The sequence below is a fragment of the Bombus terrestris genome, chromosome 11 (assembly GCF_910591885.1).
Source record: "Bombus terrestris chromosome 11, iyBomTerr1.2, whole genome shotgun sequence".
NCBI classification, from domain to species: domain Eukaryota; kingdom Metazoa; phylum Arthropoda; class Insecta; order Hymenoptera; family Apidae; genus Bombus; species Bombus terrestris.
In genome coordinates this window covers 4,054,332-4,069,816 of record NC_063279.1, presented here as the reverse complement: position 1 = coordinate 4,069,816, position 15,485 = coordinate 4,054,332, and the positions used below count along the sequence as shown (strand labels likewise).

General features: G+C 28.6%; 4 protein-coding genes across 9 annotated transcripts; 1 reads left to right on the top strand and 3 right to left on the bottom strand.

Moving 5' to 3' along the window:
• Positions 1 to 29: 29 nt before the first annotated feature.
• LOC100648525 (U6 snRNA phosphodiesterase 1) lies at positions 30 to 2,045 on the bottom strand. Of its 2 annotated transcripts, none has more exons than XM_048410068.1 (4): positions 1,908 to 2,045; positions 844 to 986; positions 435 to 772; positions 30 to 286 (listed from the first exon to the last, which is right to left on the bottom strand). In XM_048410068.1, the coding sequence occupies exons 1-4, from the start codon at positions 1,919 to 1,921 to the stop codon at positions 98 to 100; spliced, it is 684 nt and encodes a 227-aa protein (XP_048266025.1). In that variant the 5' UTR covers positions 1,922 to 2,045; the 3' UTR covers positions 30 to 97. The 2 variants fall into 2 exon arrangements, with proteins under 2 accessions (XP_048266025.1, XP_003398860.1); XM_003398812.4 differs by lacking the exon at positions 1,908 to 2,045 and adding an exon at positions 1,314 to 1,656.
• Positions 1,823 to 4,743, bottom strand: LOC100648407 (zinc finger CCHC-type and RNA-binding motif-containing protein 1). 2 transcript variants are annotated; one of them, XM_048410069.1, is made up of 5 exons: positions 4,610 to 4,743; positions 3,011 to 3,175; positions 2,563 to 2,674; positions 2,182 to 2,490; positions 1,823 to 2,116 (listed from the first exon to the last, which is right to left on the bottom strand). In XM_048410069.1, the coding sequence occupies exons 2-5, from the start codon at positions 3,121 to 3,123 to the stop codon at positions 1,979 to 1,981; spliced, it is 672 nt and encodes a 223-aa protein (XP_048266026.1). In that variant the 5' UTR covers positions 3,124 to 3,175; positions 4,610 to 4,743; the 3' UTR covers positions 1,823 to 1,978. The 2 variants fall into 2 exon arrangements, with proteins under 2 accessions (XP_048266026.1, XP_003398859.1); XM_003398811.4 differs by lacking the exon at positions 4,610 to 4,743 and adding an exon at positions 3,542 to 3,698.
• On the bottom strand, positions 4,438 to 7,608 carry LOC100648289 (D-glucuronyl C5-epimerase B). Its single transcript, XM_048410065.1, has 8 exons — positions 7,460 to 7,608; positions 6,931 to 7,146; positions 6,746 to 6,840; positions 6,497 to 6,644; positions 6,233 to 6,361; positions 5,453 to 6,166; positions 5,195 to 5,382; positions 4,438 to 5,118 (listed from the first exon to the last, which is right to left on the bottom strand). Exons 4-8 carry the CDS (start codon positions 6,635 to 6,637, stop codon positions 4,587 to 4,589), a joined length of 1,704 nt encoding a protein of 567 aa, XP_048266022.1. The 5' UTR covers positions 6,638 to 6,644; positions 6,746 to 6,840; positions 6,931 to 7,146; positions 7,460 to 7,608; the 3' UTR covers positions 4,438 to 4,586.
• A 46-nt stretch (positions 7,609 to 7,654) lies between these two features.
• LOC100647987 (centrosome-associated zinc finger protein CP190) lies at positions 7,655 to 15,224 on the top strand. 4 transcript variants are annotated; one of them, XM_020865299.2, is made up of 8 exons: positions 7,672 to 7,784; positions 7,904 to 8,093; positions 8,181 to 8,292; positions 8,535 to 8,599; positions 8,878 to 9,049; positions 9,171 to 9,310; positions 9,386 to 9,646; positions 9,770 to 15,224. In XM_020865299.2, the coding sequence occupies exons 5-8, from the start codon at positions 8,885 to 8,887 to the stop codon at positions 11,766 to 11,768; spliced, it is 2,565 nt and encodes an 854-aa protein (XP_020720958.1). In that variant the 5' UTR covers positions 7,672 to 7,784; positions 7,904 to 8,093; positions 8,181 to 8,292; positions 8,535 to 8,599; positions 8,878 to 8,884; the 3' UTR covers positions 11,769 to 15,224. The 4 variants fall into 4 exon arrangements, with proteins under 4 accessions (XP_003398855.1, XP_020720958.1, XP_012168820.1 ...); XM_012313430.3 differs by lacking the exon at positions 7,672 to 7,784 and having other exon boundaries at positions 7,793 to 8,093; positions 8,181 to 8,267; XM_003398807.4 differs by lacking the exons at positions 7,904 to 8,093; positions 8,181 to 8,292 and having other exon boundaries at positions 7,655 to 7,784.
• The last annotated feature ends 261 nt before the right edge of the window (positions 15,225 to 15,485 follow it).

Below are 15,485 nucleotides of genomic sequence, written 5' to 3'. Positions count from 1 at the left end.
AAGAAAGTAAAGTTTTAAAAAGATTGTTATTATATTATAGTGTAACTTTTTTATTATCAGTATTTTACATTTAATTCGTATCAATTATTATTATTTGTTACCTCAGTTTAAAAACATATAACTTGTTTCCAATCTTAAGATATATTTTAGTGACATTTATATATCTTGCCTCTGCATGTTCAATCAAAAATTGATTTAATTTAATAGTCAAAAAGTGTGCTTGATCATCTAGAACTGACAGTTCATTGCCAAGACACCATAAAAAACTTACATGATAAGAAGAATCCTAAATGTGGAAAATGATAATTTATTATCATTATTACCGTATTATAATCGCTTATGTTATAAAGCAATAAATATAAAACTTTTATCAAAAATAACTTGTTGCGCTTTTGTGTAACATGTATAATCATTGCTTAAAATAAGTTACTTACTTCATAAAAAGCTGGTAAATCATATTCAGCAAGGAACTTATTAACATTTTTCACAAAATGACCAAGGACTCCTTTACAATCGATACATTCTATCCCAAGAAATGTTCGAGTTTTTTCCTCGTTAGTATATGCCCGTACATTTAGAAGCTCCAAATTAAACTGATCTGTCTGCTCACATAACTTCTTGATCTCCTCTACGAAGGATTCAATCCAATGAAACTTTAAAATTAAAGTTCTTGATAGACTAATATGAAATTCTTCAGAAAATATATTACATTTAACTGGAACTTCTCCCAAAACTGAAAACATCCATGAGAGCATATCCTCGCTGGGTTTATCTGGAATTTAAGGTAGCTGTAATGATTTTATTCTTGTAATTAAAACATGTATACCTTTATTAAATACTAACAGCCAATATAAATTAAAGTAGCCCAGTTACCACGTTCATGTTTAAAACTTCTTACTCTTCCCTCATGTTGCAATGGATTATCATCTACTTCTTCATGATGAGGAACACCTTTCCATGATGTAATGCTTCTAGGCAAAGGTAATCTATAAAATAAAAGTTATTTTCTATGATTTTTTTAGTACAAATATTTAGTTTACTAAAACTTTTTTTTAACTATTTATTTCGAATTTAAATCTTCAAAGTCTAAACATAGATAATGCACGCACATGTGATACCTTCGTATAAATCGTTAAATCTGTTTATAAAAGTTACAAAATAAATAATCAAATATATATTTCTCAATACATGCATACTGTAAAAATGAATAGTTATTCCAATTATAAACATACCTAACAATTTATTAAAATGTATTTGAATACTTATAAGAAATCGTAAGTATAATAATTATAAAAACCAAAGAAGATAGATACCGTTTAGAATTTTCCTCAGATTTACTGTTATCGTTAATTTCATCTTCTTCAGAATCAGAAGCGTACGTACTTAACAAATCTAAACCTGACATAGTGTATAATATTTGTAATTAACTTAAATCTTTCATCCTTTGAGGTTATATTTTGAAATTATTTATAACTAATTGTTCGATTTTTTATTTTTTCAAAATACAGTCATGTTTCGGTAATATTTAATCTTTGTTGTTCGAAATACATTGAGTTTAAAGATTATAAGTACAAAGAAAATAGTAATATTAAAATTTCTTTTAATGACTTTCGAATGGCATTTGTAAGGTTAAGTTTTCCAATCTACTAAGCTACAAATACTAACATAACATAACGCAAAATAAAATAACATATATAGTACACACTATGTTAATATGTACACACATATATATACATGATTTATTGTAAAAACTAATTAAATAACTTTGTTACATTTAATTACTAAATATGAAGCAAAATAAAATTTCAATTAAAAACTGAAGTTGATGTTATAAATTTATTGTAATTTCTACACAAGTCAATGAGTTATCAATTTACAAATCTATATACAAACAATATTTTACAAACCTAATATTAAACATTCTTTAAACTTCATTATATCATAATTTTTTCTTCTTATATTACTTTATTACATTTACTTATTCACTAAAATCTTCTTCATCACTAAAATATTGGTTCTTTTTATATCTTTTGCCAGATTTATGAACTGATCTACTTTCCTCCTCATATCCCTTATTTCCTAATCGGTGATTATTTTCTAATTCTTTTTGTCTTTGCTATAATGTACATATAAATAATAAATACAAATATTTATTACATTTGGATCACATTAATACATTACCTCTAATGCAATAGCAGCGCTTAATGTTTCTACTTCTTCATCCCAATTATCCTCTGCTGATTCATCATCACTATTTTTATTCAAATTGCTTGTTTGGTGAGTATTAGTTTTATGTTTTTTTCTGATTCTAATCTTTTTTAATGGTGGATTTCTTGGTCCTAATGTATTGTTCCTACAATTGTATGATAAATGTCCTTCTTCACCACATTCATAACATTGAGATTTATCTGGATAGTCTCTGCGACGTATAAATTCAGTACTCCTTCCATTATCTACTGCTATGGAACTTTTTATTGTACGACCACCTATCTGTTAAAAAGTAATATATGAAAAATAATAAGTTAGGATGAATATTATTACATAAGAAAAATTACATTTTACCTCTGTGTTATTTAAATTTTTCGCACAACTAATAGCATCCTCTGAAGTAAGAAACAATACAAATGCAACACCTCGACTTCTTCTTGTAATTCTATTTTTCATTACTGTCACTCTAAAAATAAAAAGGGTTATACTTCAAATATGTATAAGATTATACTTTAAATTATTTGATGTATATGTAATGTAAAAAATTTCTTTTATTCTCAAAGTATTGAAAATTTTTATATTTTATTAAAATCAAGATATATAAGAAAATTTAATCTGAAAATATGTGAGGATTAAGAATATAATAAACAATAATTTTTATACAATTTTTGATGAAAGGATAAAGGTAGAATATCAGGATAAATGAAATATATAAAATACTTAAATAATATATTTCTATAAATATATATTTAATAAACTAATAAAGAATTAAAAAATCAGCTACTTAAATTTCATAACTTACTTTACAATTTTGCCATAACTCTGTAAAAGTTGATGTATATCATTATTTGTTAATGAGAAAGGTAAATTTGAAATATAAACTGTTGATTTACTTGGAACTACTCCACCACTCATTTTTACATATTAAATTTCGATTATTATTTATGACGCTTGTGTTTAATTTAACCTGAAATATAGGAACAGAAAAAACGACGATTATAAAGTTAAAATGTTATAAAATGTTTGTCATGCATTGTATTTCACTTATTTTCTCTTATTGAAATATTTATATTCAGTGACGCATTCAATAATTATAATTTTATACTAATACTTATTTTTTTGCAAGCAAAACTGCTTTTTTGCTCCATTTAAAAAACTATTTATTATATTAGAAATTAAGTCATAAAAGCAATTAACAATAATATAATATGTTTCGTAAATTGAATTTAAAAATCTTTTTCTACAGTTTAAAACGTATATAATTCGATATGACATATTTCAGTAATATTTCAATTTTATATTAAACAAGAACAACTACGTTAAAAATACTCACAAAAAATCGTTATAATTACTTATATGCTATGTAATATTAATTCTTGCATACATATTGGAATAACTGATCTAACTATAAGAACATATACCATAAACTGAGCTATCAGTAGTACCAACATGTAACAGACCATACACATTCACAAGCATACATTCAAATTAAATGAAATAAGTTTCATTCTTTGTTAAATTATATATATTTAGGGAAAAAATTAGGTTAAAAACTTATTTATCAACAGGTACAAAAAATTTATAAATAAAATAATTTCATTTTATTTGTTAAATTGGTATCGCACATATATAAGTTCTAATAAAATTTCATATAAAAGTAGTATAATATACAAAAAAAACTTCAAAATGTATCACATTTTTTCTCGAAACAACTTCTTATTTAATTTAAATAATTTGCATGAAAGGTATGAAATTTATCTTAATCTATACATCTGTTAAAAATAAAACATTCAAATATTCAAAGGAATGTAATACATAACATTGAAATTAAAAAATGTATATTTATAAAATAGTTTAAATGTTGAGTTTAATTCTTTAAGTACAAAATTTACATGTAACGCAATTACATATATCATTTCATTATATCTCTACAAATTAACTTTCATAAGTCATGTTCAGGGATGGCTTTTTCTAAATATTAATTTAAAATATCTAAAATACTCTAAATAGGCATTTTATTTGTTATAATTAAATGGAATAAATTACTTTTAAATATAATAATACACTTGTCTTTTTAAATATATGTAGTTTTAACTATCAAATACTAAATTTGATATTTTGCTATGATGGGATAGCCAAGTACATACGCAGCATCCATTAATAATGAACAAATGTCTCGAATTTGATTGTTACTGTTTCCATGTAACAACAATTACATAAGAAGATAAGTATAGTTTGGTCCACTTTATTCTGTGACTATTTTTTTTATTTACAAAATGTATGATACAAAATAGAGCAGACGGAACGAAATATTAAATATCAATAAATTAAGAATAAAAGTGAATGCAAAAATCAATTGATCGCTAAAGGATAGTATATTAATTGTGTGCAGCTCTCTTACCATTCATGTAACCTATCCATCGTTCTGCTGTAGTAGTAAAAATCGGATCATTGTCAATTGAATTTAAAAGAAGAAGTTGATTAACATGAGTAGAATGATAATCCCACCTAGCTAAATTTGGAGCCGCTTTTAACGTAAAATGACGTAAATCATATGTAGTACCAGAACCTGTATCGTATAGCGTTAACATGTTTTTCAAGGATGTCATACCCTGATTAAAAAGGCGAGATGCTTCTACCGCATCCTTACCTGTTGCTATGCTTTTAAGATCATACAAACCAATTAAAGAATAAATAAACCCATTAAGTATAAATGAAGAAGGTGTCGTAGGGTATTCTTCGTACCACACGTATTTGCTTAAAAATATTGCAGCTACGCCGCCTTTGCTAGAGGATACCTTAAAAGGTTGCAAACCTCTAATAGCAGCTTGCAAATATTTTTCTTCGCCCGAATGATAATATGCTCGTGCTAATACAGAAATTGCATGTCCTTGACCCATACTAGAATACCTGTAAAAATATGCATTTAAATAAATATATCATAATAACATATATATAAATTAAATAATTTATTAAAATAAAATACCATCCAGGTTCAAGAGTAGCCATTCCTGGGGCTACTTTTCTTCTGACAGGATTTGCCCATCCACCAGAACTAATGTTCTGGTTACTAACAAACCATCTAGCTGCATCATAGAATTGTTCCATGTGTTCACTTGTAGATAATGTTATGTTATCAATCATTCCAGATCCATACAACGTCATTTTCACAATCTGTAAAATAGATCATTCTTAACATTTATTTTTTTATTATCTTATAGCAGTTGTTAAGTATATACATTACCTTTAATTTCGAGCGAGACATTTTCTTTTTATTTTTATCATTTAAGTATAAACCTTTTTGTAAATCTATTACTAGGTCTCTAGTGAATCTTCTCCATTGATGATTAATTTGACCAATTCCGTAATAAACGTGATTGTTATATATATGCAATACTATGTTACTAGTAACATAATGAAGGTAATACATTTCTTTTCTTTCTCTAGATTGCAATGTGATCATAATGCTTCCATTATCTTTAACATTAAAATCCCATTTCAATACAAAATCAAGTACATGATCTAATTTTAAGGTAATACCAGATGTACTAGTCTCTGGTGTTGCAAATCTCATTACATGACTGTTAACATGTTTATCAAATATTCTAGATGCAATAGATCCTTGAGGTATAATCCATTCTCTTTTAACTTTATCAGAGTCTTCTATCACTTTTCTGTGAGGTTCTGGTTCTGTCAAATTTTTGCTATAATGTGATAATCCAAATTGAGCAATTTGAGTAGGATAATAATATCCCTGACTCTCCCATTGAGTAGATATTGGTACTCCGTCATTTCCACTAATACATTTAACACGTTCTCGAACTTCAACATTATAATTTTCAAAGGTCATAAACACTCCTCTAGGATCATATTTTCCTTTAGGATTAACGATTTTGGAATAACTGTGTAACCATTCAAATCTTTCTAAGCCATCATACGTGGCTAATTTTCCATAAATCTGACGTATTTTAAACATATTAGTATTTTCTTGTGATTAATCATTTAGTTTACCTTTACTACTTACCTCAAAATATTTATGAATAAATGAAAATGGTATATAAACTTCATCTCCTTCTTTACGACATCCAATAGAATAATCACCATTTATATGACAATCTATCTCCTGATATCCAGTTTCTAAGTTTACTCGGTCCTTTATATATATATAAAAAAAAAACAATAATAGTAAATAATAAATATTATTACTATATAAAATTTCTACACCAAATAATTTTATAGAAATAGTAATGTATGTTAAATTTATATATTTGACTCAAATTATGCTTACTTTATGCTGAAATTTTGATTTCCAATCAGTGTTTTTAAAAAATGATGGGCTACCACAATTATTCCATGATGTTAATATTGAGCTTAATACTGCAACTATTATTACAAGTAATAATGTTTTAAAGTTCAACCTCATCATCATACAAAACCTGTCAGTTTGAATGAAAATGATTTTTTATAAATAATATCAATACATAGGAAGATTAATTTTATAAAGTATAAATAACATTGCTATGCAATGCTTACTTACAAGATGTTATTAAAATTCTTGCCTTCCTATCTGTTAAAAACAGCTTCGATTAAAGATAAATATTTTTTCCCCCATTTTTTTTAAATTGTAGAATTCTAAAAGGAGATAAATTCATTTCTTTAAAAACAACAAGAAACAAATGGTAGCAGCCGATGACAACTTTTAAAATGCATATATGTGTTCACCTTTTTTATGGATATTCCCTTTACATTTTCCATCAAGGACTTTATATGTTTAATCACCGATGGTTATCGATGTTAGCTATTGTTTCATACATTCCACTCATAATATCGTTTGCAGTAACCAAAATGTTGTATCTGTTCTCGCTAATTGCATCGTCTATTTTATAAAAAAAATTGCATGCATTCTTGATTTAGTGTCAGTAGCATTACATAAATTCCCTAGAATTCGTTTGCGAAATATTAACTATGGGTAAAGTTTCAGTGGTTTTAAGAAATCTCGATTACATAGAAGGAATTTGAAGAACAGATTATATATTTGCATGTGTATCAATTTTTAACATTTCGCATGAATTTTGTATATTATAATATACATTGTGAAGAAATATTTTTAAATACTCTAAACTTTAATATGATATAAATAATAAAAATCTTTTGTTTACAAATTCAATTGATTATTGATAATATTTAAAACTATTAACAGCCATTCTTCGCCATAAGTTCATATTGCCCATTCTCGCAGTTCATTCGTTACCTTGCACCTAAATTTATAAAATTAATTATATTTTTTCCATGTAAATTCTCTCTGCTTTCATCGTATGGAATTATACACAATAACACAAAAATATTTTTTTTCTGCATTATGCAGATTACACAAAATATGAGCAATCGTAGTTTATAGTAGCGATTCATAATTCTATGGTTGAAGGTTTCTTTATATCCTGTTACTGTGTGATCAGTTGATACGTATAACTCCATCTGTGAGTCGTGATATACAATGGAATGTTCAATATTACTTGTGTACTAAGGAAATTTATAAGAGATGGAGCTGAGAGGAATATTGAAATATTGTTAAATAGGTATGTGCAATACATCCACAGGGTATTTTGAATTTGTATATATTCGAAATAACCATTAATATGCTCGACTTTGATCGTGAAAGGAAGATGTGCATCATTATTAAACTTCCATTTTTCAGCGTTCCGCAAAGTATGCGCTGATACTTTTGTCAGAAGCCTCTTTTACTTCTTTTCATTTGCATAGCATTCTTCTTTTTGCAATATTTTAGTCTAATCGAATTTCGAAGCGATCGCAGCAATGTATATATGGTGATATACATGCTAAAGAATTTTTACGTTAGCGTACTTCGCTTGCTACTAGTCGCTACTGTAAGTCACACAACCATATTCCGATGTCAATGGACCCCGCTGATGCACTATTATTATAATGTTAGATATGAAACTTTTGATTTTTAGAAGCCAGTCAGGTTAACTTACTACTAAGTAATTAGTTGGGGAATAATTTCCCTTTGTGACATGGATTATATGGCATTTGAGTCACAAGTACGAAGAGATTATTCTCAAGAATGTTAAGTAATATTTGTAGCCTTTGAAATAGCATGTGTGGTGTAAATAATTTCTTTTCATATGATACTATATAATCTTGTAATTAATAGTTAACTTCTAACATTTGTGAGTAATGTAATCGAAAAGATTTGAAATTTCTCTTCATATATTTTTTTTGTTAGAGAATAAAATCATAGCGTAGTATCTTATAATTTAATTTTAAAGATTAAGATAGTGATATCTTTTATTCTTCTCTTATTACAGGATTTGGTCCATGTGGGTTTTCAGCATAAGTAGATATAATAAATAGTTAAACTTTATAATATCAGGTAAAGAAATGTAATATAGTTTAATTTTAATTTTCTTATAAACAGCATATTGTAGTAAAAGAAATTATTTATTTTGTACTACAGTGTATATGTATTTTCTAATACTTAATTTTTATTATTAATTTTATTAATGTATCTTGAAGATAATATTAAACAGCTACATACTAATATTTTAATTAATTTTTCCACAAAAAATATTAATGGCAGATTTATTAAGTAATGATGAATCTTTCAAAAAGAATCTTTCAAAAGCTTTTTTTTTAATTAATAACATACAGGTGTACAATGGAAACAGCAAATCAGGAAAAACAACTTCCTTCACGGGGCTTGAAGCAAGTGAAGGTAGATAACTGGGGGACTTTCTTTCTTCAAAGACTTCAACAGCTTTATTTTGAAGAAGAATTGCTTGATCTTACAATCAAGTTTCCTACCAGTGATATCACTGTTCAGGTATTAATCTTGTACATTCCATATTTATATTTAAAAATTGTTATTAAATATTTAAAATTAAATATTTCATCACTAATTATTGTTATATTTAGTTCAAAGAACATCTTCATTAATATTTCAGGCTCATCGTTTAGTCATAACAACATGCACGGATTATTTTATGCAACTTGAACGTGAACAAAAAGAAAAAGATGAAAATTTTGATGGAGTAATTATCATGCCACCAGATATGCCATATGAATGTGTGAAGTCAATTATAAGGTAAATTTTAACACAGTTTGTATAGCAAATAAAGTTATCACACTTATAATATACATACATATAATACTTTTATAGTTTTATGTACACTGGCCAATTAGAGTATTGGACTTCTGAGCAACATGCTTTGTATCGTACAGCACAGAAAATGAACATGACTGTTCTAACTAAATTACTTGATGCACAATTTAATACTGCTTCTCTGCAAAATGAACAAACAGTGAAATGCAATACCCGACCCATAATAGCAGTTTCAAAGCCTTCAACATCTAGCACAAAAATAACAACTACTTCCACTTCATCTTCAGGGCTGTCAAATCAGCCATTACCAGGTAGAAAGTAAGTATGTCTGCATATAGATTAGAGATTCAAATACTCATTCATTACAAATAATTTAGTTACGTATATAAATCTTACTCTTCAATTTTATATGTACAAAAAATTTTCTTTTTATTATGTTAGACTTCCTATATGGAAAAGAAAATTAGATACACCACAAAGTATGCCATCGCTTAATTATGAAATGCGAACATTCCACGGGATGCCGTCGACAAATAGGCCTACAGAGGTAACTCCTGGACCTTCCCGATTTGATCTCCCCGAAGCCGAAGAGTTTGCGCTCGGGGTGTTCTCGTCATTCGATGACATTACGTACAATACAAAGCCTATCGTTCAAGCGCCAGACAAATATAAAAGAGATAATTCGCCTAGTGGTAAATGTTCCCCAGACAGAGACAGTAAAAATGATACAACCGAAGATGAGGAAGATGACAGTCATACAAACGAGAAGAGTCTGAAGGAAATGAATTCCGACGATGATTGGTCCGTGACTAGATGTTTCCAAAGGGGTCAAGATACGCAGCCATCGCCATCTAAGAGAGTACGATTTGATCTCGAAGAAAAAGAAAACATGGAAAAGGGGAAACGAACGAACTCAGAAGACTCGATCAATAATCACGCAAAGATCATTCGAGAAGTATTAAAGAAATACCCCCATTTAGTGAAAAATAACAAGAACATACGTTTGAAAATCATGCAAAAAGAAGCAAAGTCTTCAGATAGTAATTCAGCATGCAAAACAAAGGTCTCTTACGTAGTTTTGAAGTCTGATCACCTGATGTCAAGCAATAACAGCGACGAAACCGAGGCAAAGAGTAACGGAAGCGTAGATGGTGGCGAGACTGGACCTTGGAAGTGTAACAAGTGTGATTTAGAAGAGGAGTATACAAACTACTATATGTACAGAAGACACATGCAAGATGTACACGATGAAAAATTTGATATGCGAGTTTGTGAACACTGTGGTTATAAAGCAATCAAACGAAACATCCTGATGTATCATCTTTATACAAAACACAATGTGCCTCCTCCGAAAAGCATGAGTTTTCCAAAATGTCAGGCATGTTCTTACGTGGCATTATCGGAAGCGTTTTTGGTGAGGCATCAAATCAACCATAATCATCGACCAACGTCGCGTCAACACTCGTCATCCATCGAAGAGATTCAGTGCATGCAATGTTCACAAACGTTTAAAGACGTTACCGAATTGACTACCCATGAAATTAATACGGGCCATGGAAACTTGCCGGATGGCAAAAAGAAGGGACATCGTTGCACACATTGTGGTAAAGTTTTCGTACAAGCCACGAATTTGCAAGTACATATCGATTGCGTGCACAAGGATCTGCGGGATTCGGATGCAGCTTCAGTCTCTATGCCAACGATTTCTTTAGAACCTTCTTCAGAAGCGGAAGCCTTGAGTCACGTGGCTAGTGGTATAGCGGCATCCTTAGGTGTTGGAGATAGCGTTTCCTCGGAACCTCAGGATGGAGCTTCAAACGTATCGGAATATATTGTACCGGAGATGCAATTAAATAATATTTCGCACGATATGACTTACAACACGCACGAGCTGGACGGGCAACATATGATAATGCTGATTGACAATGACAACTACCAACAGCAGGAAAATGATCAACAGCAGCAGCCACAACAGCTAAACATTACCGATAACGAACAAATTGTAATGCAAGGTACGGAGGATGGGATGATCGTTTACATTCACGGAAACGAAGAAGTAGAACGGCAAACGTATGAGAATTATCAGTCGGAAGAACTTACCGAAGAAACTGAGGAGATAGTGGAGGAAGTGGTTGAAGAAGTTGAAGAAAAGGTGATGGAGGAGGAAATGCAAGTTGAACAGTCGGAAATATTGGAGGAATGCAGTTCTGATCAGGTAGAAGAAGTTATACAATACGTGGAAGAACAGACAGAAATAGTGGAATATGATGAACAATGCAGCGAACAGAGTAACAGTGTAGGCGAATCGCAGGAATCGGTTATGATCATTGAAGAGGAGCATCTTGAGGGAGAACAAGAGGTGGAAAAAAATGATAAGCAAGCTAAAGCGAATAGCTTTACAGAATGGGATGACGATAGTAGAGAATTAGCTGATTCATAAATAATATTATTATTATTATATTAACTTTGTCACATCTTATGTTTGATCAATATCCGTGACTAACAAAATGGCATGTTTGAATTGCATTTCATTTTGCTTCTTTCTTCATTTTTTACATAGTAAATGATTGAAGATTGCTATACAAGGCATTTTCTACTTTTCTGGCAATCATGTAGATCATGCTCCACAATCCTGCCAGAAAAGTAGGAAATACCTTATATATACGGATACAAAAGAAGCAATGTAAATGAATTATTTCGTTTTTAGAGGATATGTAGAGTCATAAGCTTCAACTAATTCGTGCAAATTGATTTTAACTTCAACATTTATCCTAAAACAAATGTTTGTATATACAGCTAACAAGCTGATATATATATATATATGTATGTATGATGTATCAATCGTTAGAGATTTAATTTGATCACATCTGCAAAGAAAAGGAAGAGGAAAAGTGGAAGAACTGTTTATGAACTTTTCCTAATTACCACATAATTGCAATTTTCAATTCCTCTGAACATATAGTTGCACAAACGTGTGGCAGTGGACAAATATGAAATGCAGAAAATGAAGGGATATGAATATCGAATTTCTGATTAATTCCTAACTGCACATGTTCAATGCAAATATTTAAAAATAAAGAGATTAAAAGTAATACGTTTCTTTCAGAAATTCTTTCTTAGACTTTATAATATTGTATTTGATGATTATTCATGATAATTGGTATATATCTTTCGTATTTTGCGTCCGGATAAACATGATGCACCAAAATAAAAGATCGTAGTCAATCAAGCGTTAATGACAAAATATTATTTTACATTTCTTTCATTATTTCAAATCCATTAATAAATTTTTTTTGCTGGAATTGATATAATAAAAGAAATAAAACTCAATCACTTTTTCCTTACCAAATTATACATTCTATTATTTCTTTCATTACATGATTTGGAGAATTTTAAGATATATAGTTTCAAATATTTGAAATTTTATACAAACATTTGAATAAAGCAAATCGAATATAATTCATTAACTTATTTATATAAAAAAGTATGCTTTGTATAGTCATATATTCTCTATTTTCTAGAAGGAATAATATGATTTTATCGAAGAGATATCAATAATTTAAAAAATTCTTGAAATCAAATGCCATTATACATCATTTGCAATTAAATACACGATGCCTGTTTCATATTAAAAAATAGAAAATAAAACATCCAAAAAATTGGATACAGAAGATAATATATTTTTAATAAAGTCGGACAGAATATCTTGTATATGTATAGCGTGAGTCACTTAACGCGTTTTATTTAGTCAATTCTCTTTCTCATAAGTAACCAGCACTCTTAGTTTTTGAGCATAATATTTTAAATTAGAGTAATATTATCGTAAATTCAGTAAATGTTTCGAAGATGGTATTTAGAGTTAATACAATCCAAGCTATATATAGAAGAATATTTGAGTTAGTAAGATTCAACGAATAATACATGTAAATGCAGATCACGATAAAGTAGATAAAATATGCTAGAAACATTTGTATTTTTAACACACGCGTTCAATTTTGCCGTAAATCAAACACATAAATTTAGTTTAGTTATTTTGCTCCGTCTAGTATATTTAACTTCAAATGTTTTATTTTTGACTTATACATATCTATACATGTATAAAATTTTTTCTATCCATCAAATGGATACAAGATTAAAATTGAAATTTTTGTATTTATAAGTAAATGGGAAATCATTTGATACGAAGAAAATTCAAACGGTGTAACAAATTAGCGTGCAAATACACGCTAATGTGTCAAAGAATCATTTTATTTTTAACTTGGAAATCTGATGAATTCGATATATACGATAAATTTCTCTGTTTCAAAGAAAGATACTAATCACGGTGCGCGCGTATTAAGTGCCTCGTTTTATATATACATGCATTATGGAAAATACTGATTTACGTCAATATGTAATTTCTGAGTTCTCATTTACTACAACCTATGCACGATTAACAAATTATAACGTCGAAGATTTTTATCTGAAATATACATTAGTCAAATACTAACGTAACTTCATCACCGTAACGCATTTTGGTCCAGTGACAATCTTTCGTTTCAATATTTTCAGAATTATAGAAATTGAAGAAAAAATTAGGATTAAAATTTGTCAAGATTCATAGGAATTCTTGGATCAAAAAATATTTTATTTGTATATCTAATTTAGTATCATTTGTTAGATTGGAATGGATTTATCTTGTCCATATCGTGCAATTTTGGTTCGACGAACTTTGTATTAATTTTTATATTATTAATTGTATCATTTTTTTTGTATTAATTTTTATATTATTAATGTATAATTGAAATGTATATCAATTTTTGGCAAATGTCTATTTTTTCCGTAAAATACGTTATCTGCTTATTGTTAATAAAGAAATAGTATGTTATAGATAAAGTTCGAAAACCGTTCTATATATTGTATCGACGATATTAATAATTTGAACAGTAATTAATTATATTAGGATATATCAATGAGTTCGATCTTATCGAACGTTCAATAGTAACGAAAATTTTATATGTAAAATCGACCAAAGGTTGATTTAAATTGTTTTGTGTTTGGATCTCTGATTATTGCAAATAAGAACAGAAAGACTGGAGGAACAAGGAAGCTAGATCTAGAATGCATGCAAAATAGAAGGAAATTAACTGCCATAATTCGGTTATGGCCATTATCAAATTATTAGTAACAACTTTATACAATATTTTTAAAAATGGTTGGCAGTGTTACATAAAAATCGTTACATTAGATTCGATACGATACGATATCATTAAGTTACGCATACACACACCTACTTAAGCTTATCTTCTCGCATTGTATAAGATTCCTTTACCACTTTCTTCATAATTTAGTTATGCGAAGTATGGAAACGTACAGGGTGCTTCCTTAGACTTTTTTAATTACTTAGACAGTTAATTACAAACGAGAAATTTCTGAGATAAAAATAATATGATTCTTAGTGCGATCATTTGCTAGTGCACATCGATTTTTTAATTTATTGAAAACCGACATAATTTTGTCAATCATAGAGATGCATAATATTTTGTTTTCTTGACGTATCAATTTTACATGTCTGTAAAATTGTTTAATATTTTCGTCTTATAATGTTTTACGAAATCTTGAAAAGCGACGCTGACATCAATCATATCGTCTGTAATTTGAAAAATGGATAAACAAATGTTCGTAAAATCGATTAAAAAATTTGGCAACCCGATATTTCGTTCCAAGTATAATTTTAAGCTAAACGAACGAACTTTTACGTGTGCTGCTCAAAATAATTAAGAGATCACCTACTAAATTATACAATTAAATAAATACATAAGCTTAATTATTCCAATTATTTCGAGCGGCGTAATTTCTTATAAGAAATATGCTTATGGAGTAAGATAAATAAATGAAATTCGATGTACTGATTCAATTTATGTGCAGTAACATCATCCACAATAAAAGGAAAAAAACAATGTCAAGAAATATCTCTATACGAATAAAGTCGAGAAAATAGGTGATAATAAAATTATCCGATATTGAAGTAAAGATAATTTTAGTGCAAATTAAGTATTAATATTGTAAGAAGGGGAGAAAATTCGTTCGATCAATAGTTTATCACAATGTAATCGTTAATGATTGACACAAAGCTGCCTCTGATGCCAATAATCTCGTAAAACGATATTTTAAATAG

Coding starts and splice junctions, on each gene's coding strand:
- LOC100648525 (XM_003398812.4), bottom strand. CDS start 1,405: ATGTCAGGTTTAGATTTGTTAAGTACGTACGCTTCTGATTCTGAAGAA. Junction 987..1,313: donor TCTGAGGAAAATTCTAAACG/GTATCTATCTTC, acceptor TTTATTTTATAG/ATTACCTTTGCCTAGAAGCA. Junction 773..843: donor TACTTTAATTTATATTGGCT/GTTAGTATTTAA, acceptor CTTAAATTCCAG/ATAAACCCAGCGAGGATATG.
- LOC100648407 (XM_048410069.1), bottom strand. CDS start 3,123: ATGAGTGGTGGAGTAGTTCCAAGTAAATCAACAGTTTATATTTCAAAT. Junction 2,491..2,562: donor AAAATTTAAATAACACAGAG/GTAAAATGTAAT, acceptor ACTTTTTAACAG/ATAGGTGGTCGTACAATAAA. Junction 2,117..2,181: donor GCGCTGCTATTGCATTAGAG/GTAATGTATTAA, acceptor TGTACATTATAG/CAAAGACAAAAAGAATTAGA.
- LOC100648289 (XM_048410065.1), bottom strand. CDS start 6,637: ATGATGATGAGGTTGAACTTTAAAACATTATTACTTGTAATAATAGTT. Junction 6,362..6,496: donor AATCAAAATTTCAGCATAAA/GTAAGCATAATT, acceptor ATATATATAAAG/GACCGAGTAAACTTAGAAAC. Junction 5,383..5,452: donor TGTCTCGCTCGAAATTAAAG/GTAATGTATATA, acceptor TCTATTTTACAG/ATTGTGAAAATGACGTTGTA.
- LOC100647987 (XM_003398807.4), top strand. CDS start 8,885: ATGGAAACAGCAAATCAGGAAAAACAACTTCCTTCACGGGGCTTGAAG. Junction 9,050..9,170: donor CCAGTGATATCACTGTTCAG/GTATTAATCTTG, acceptor TTAATATTTCAG/GCTCATCGTTTAGTCATAAC. Junction 9,311..9,385: donor TGTGTGAAGTCAATTATAAG/GTAAATTTTAAC, acceptor ATACTTTTATAG/TTTTATGTACACTGGCCAAT.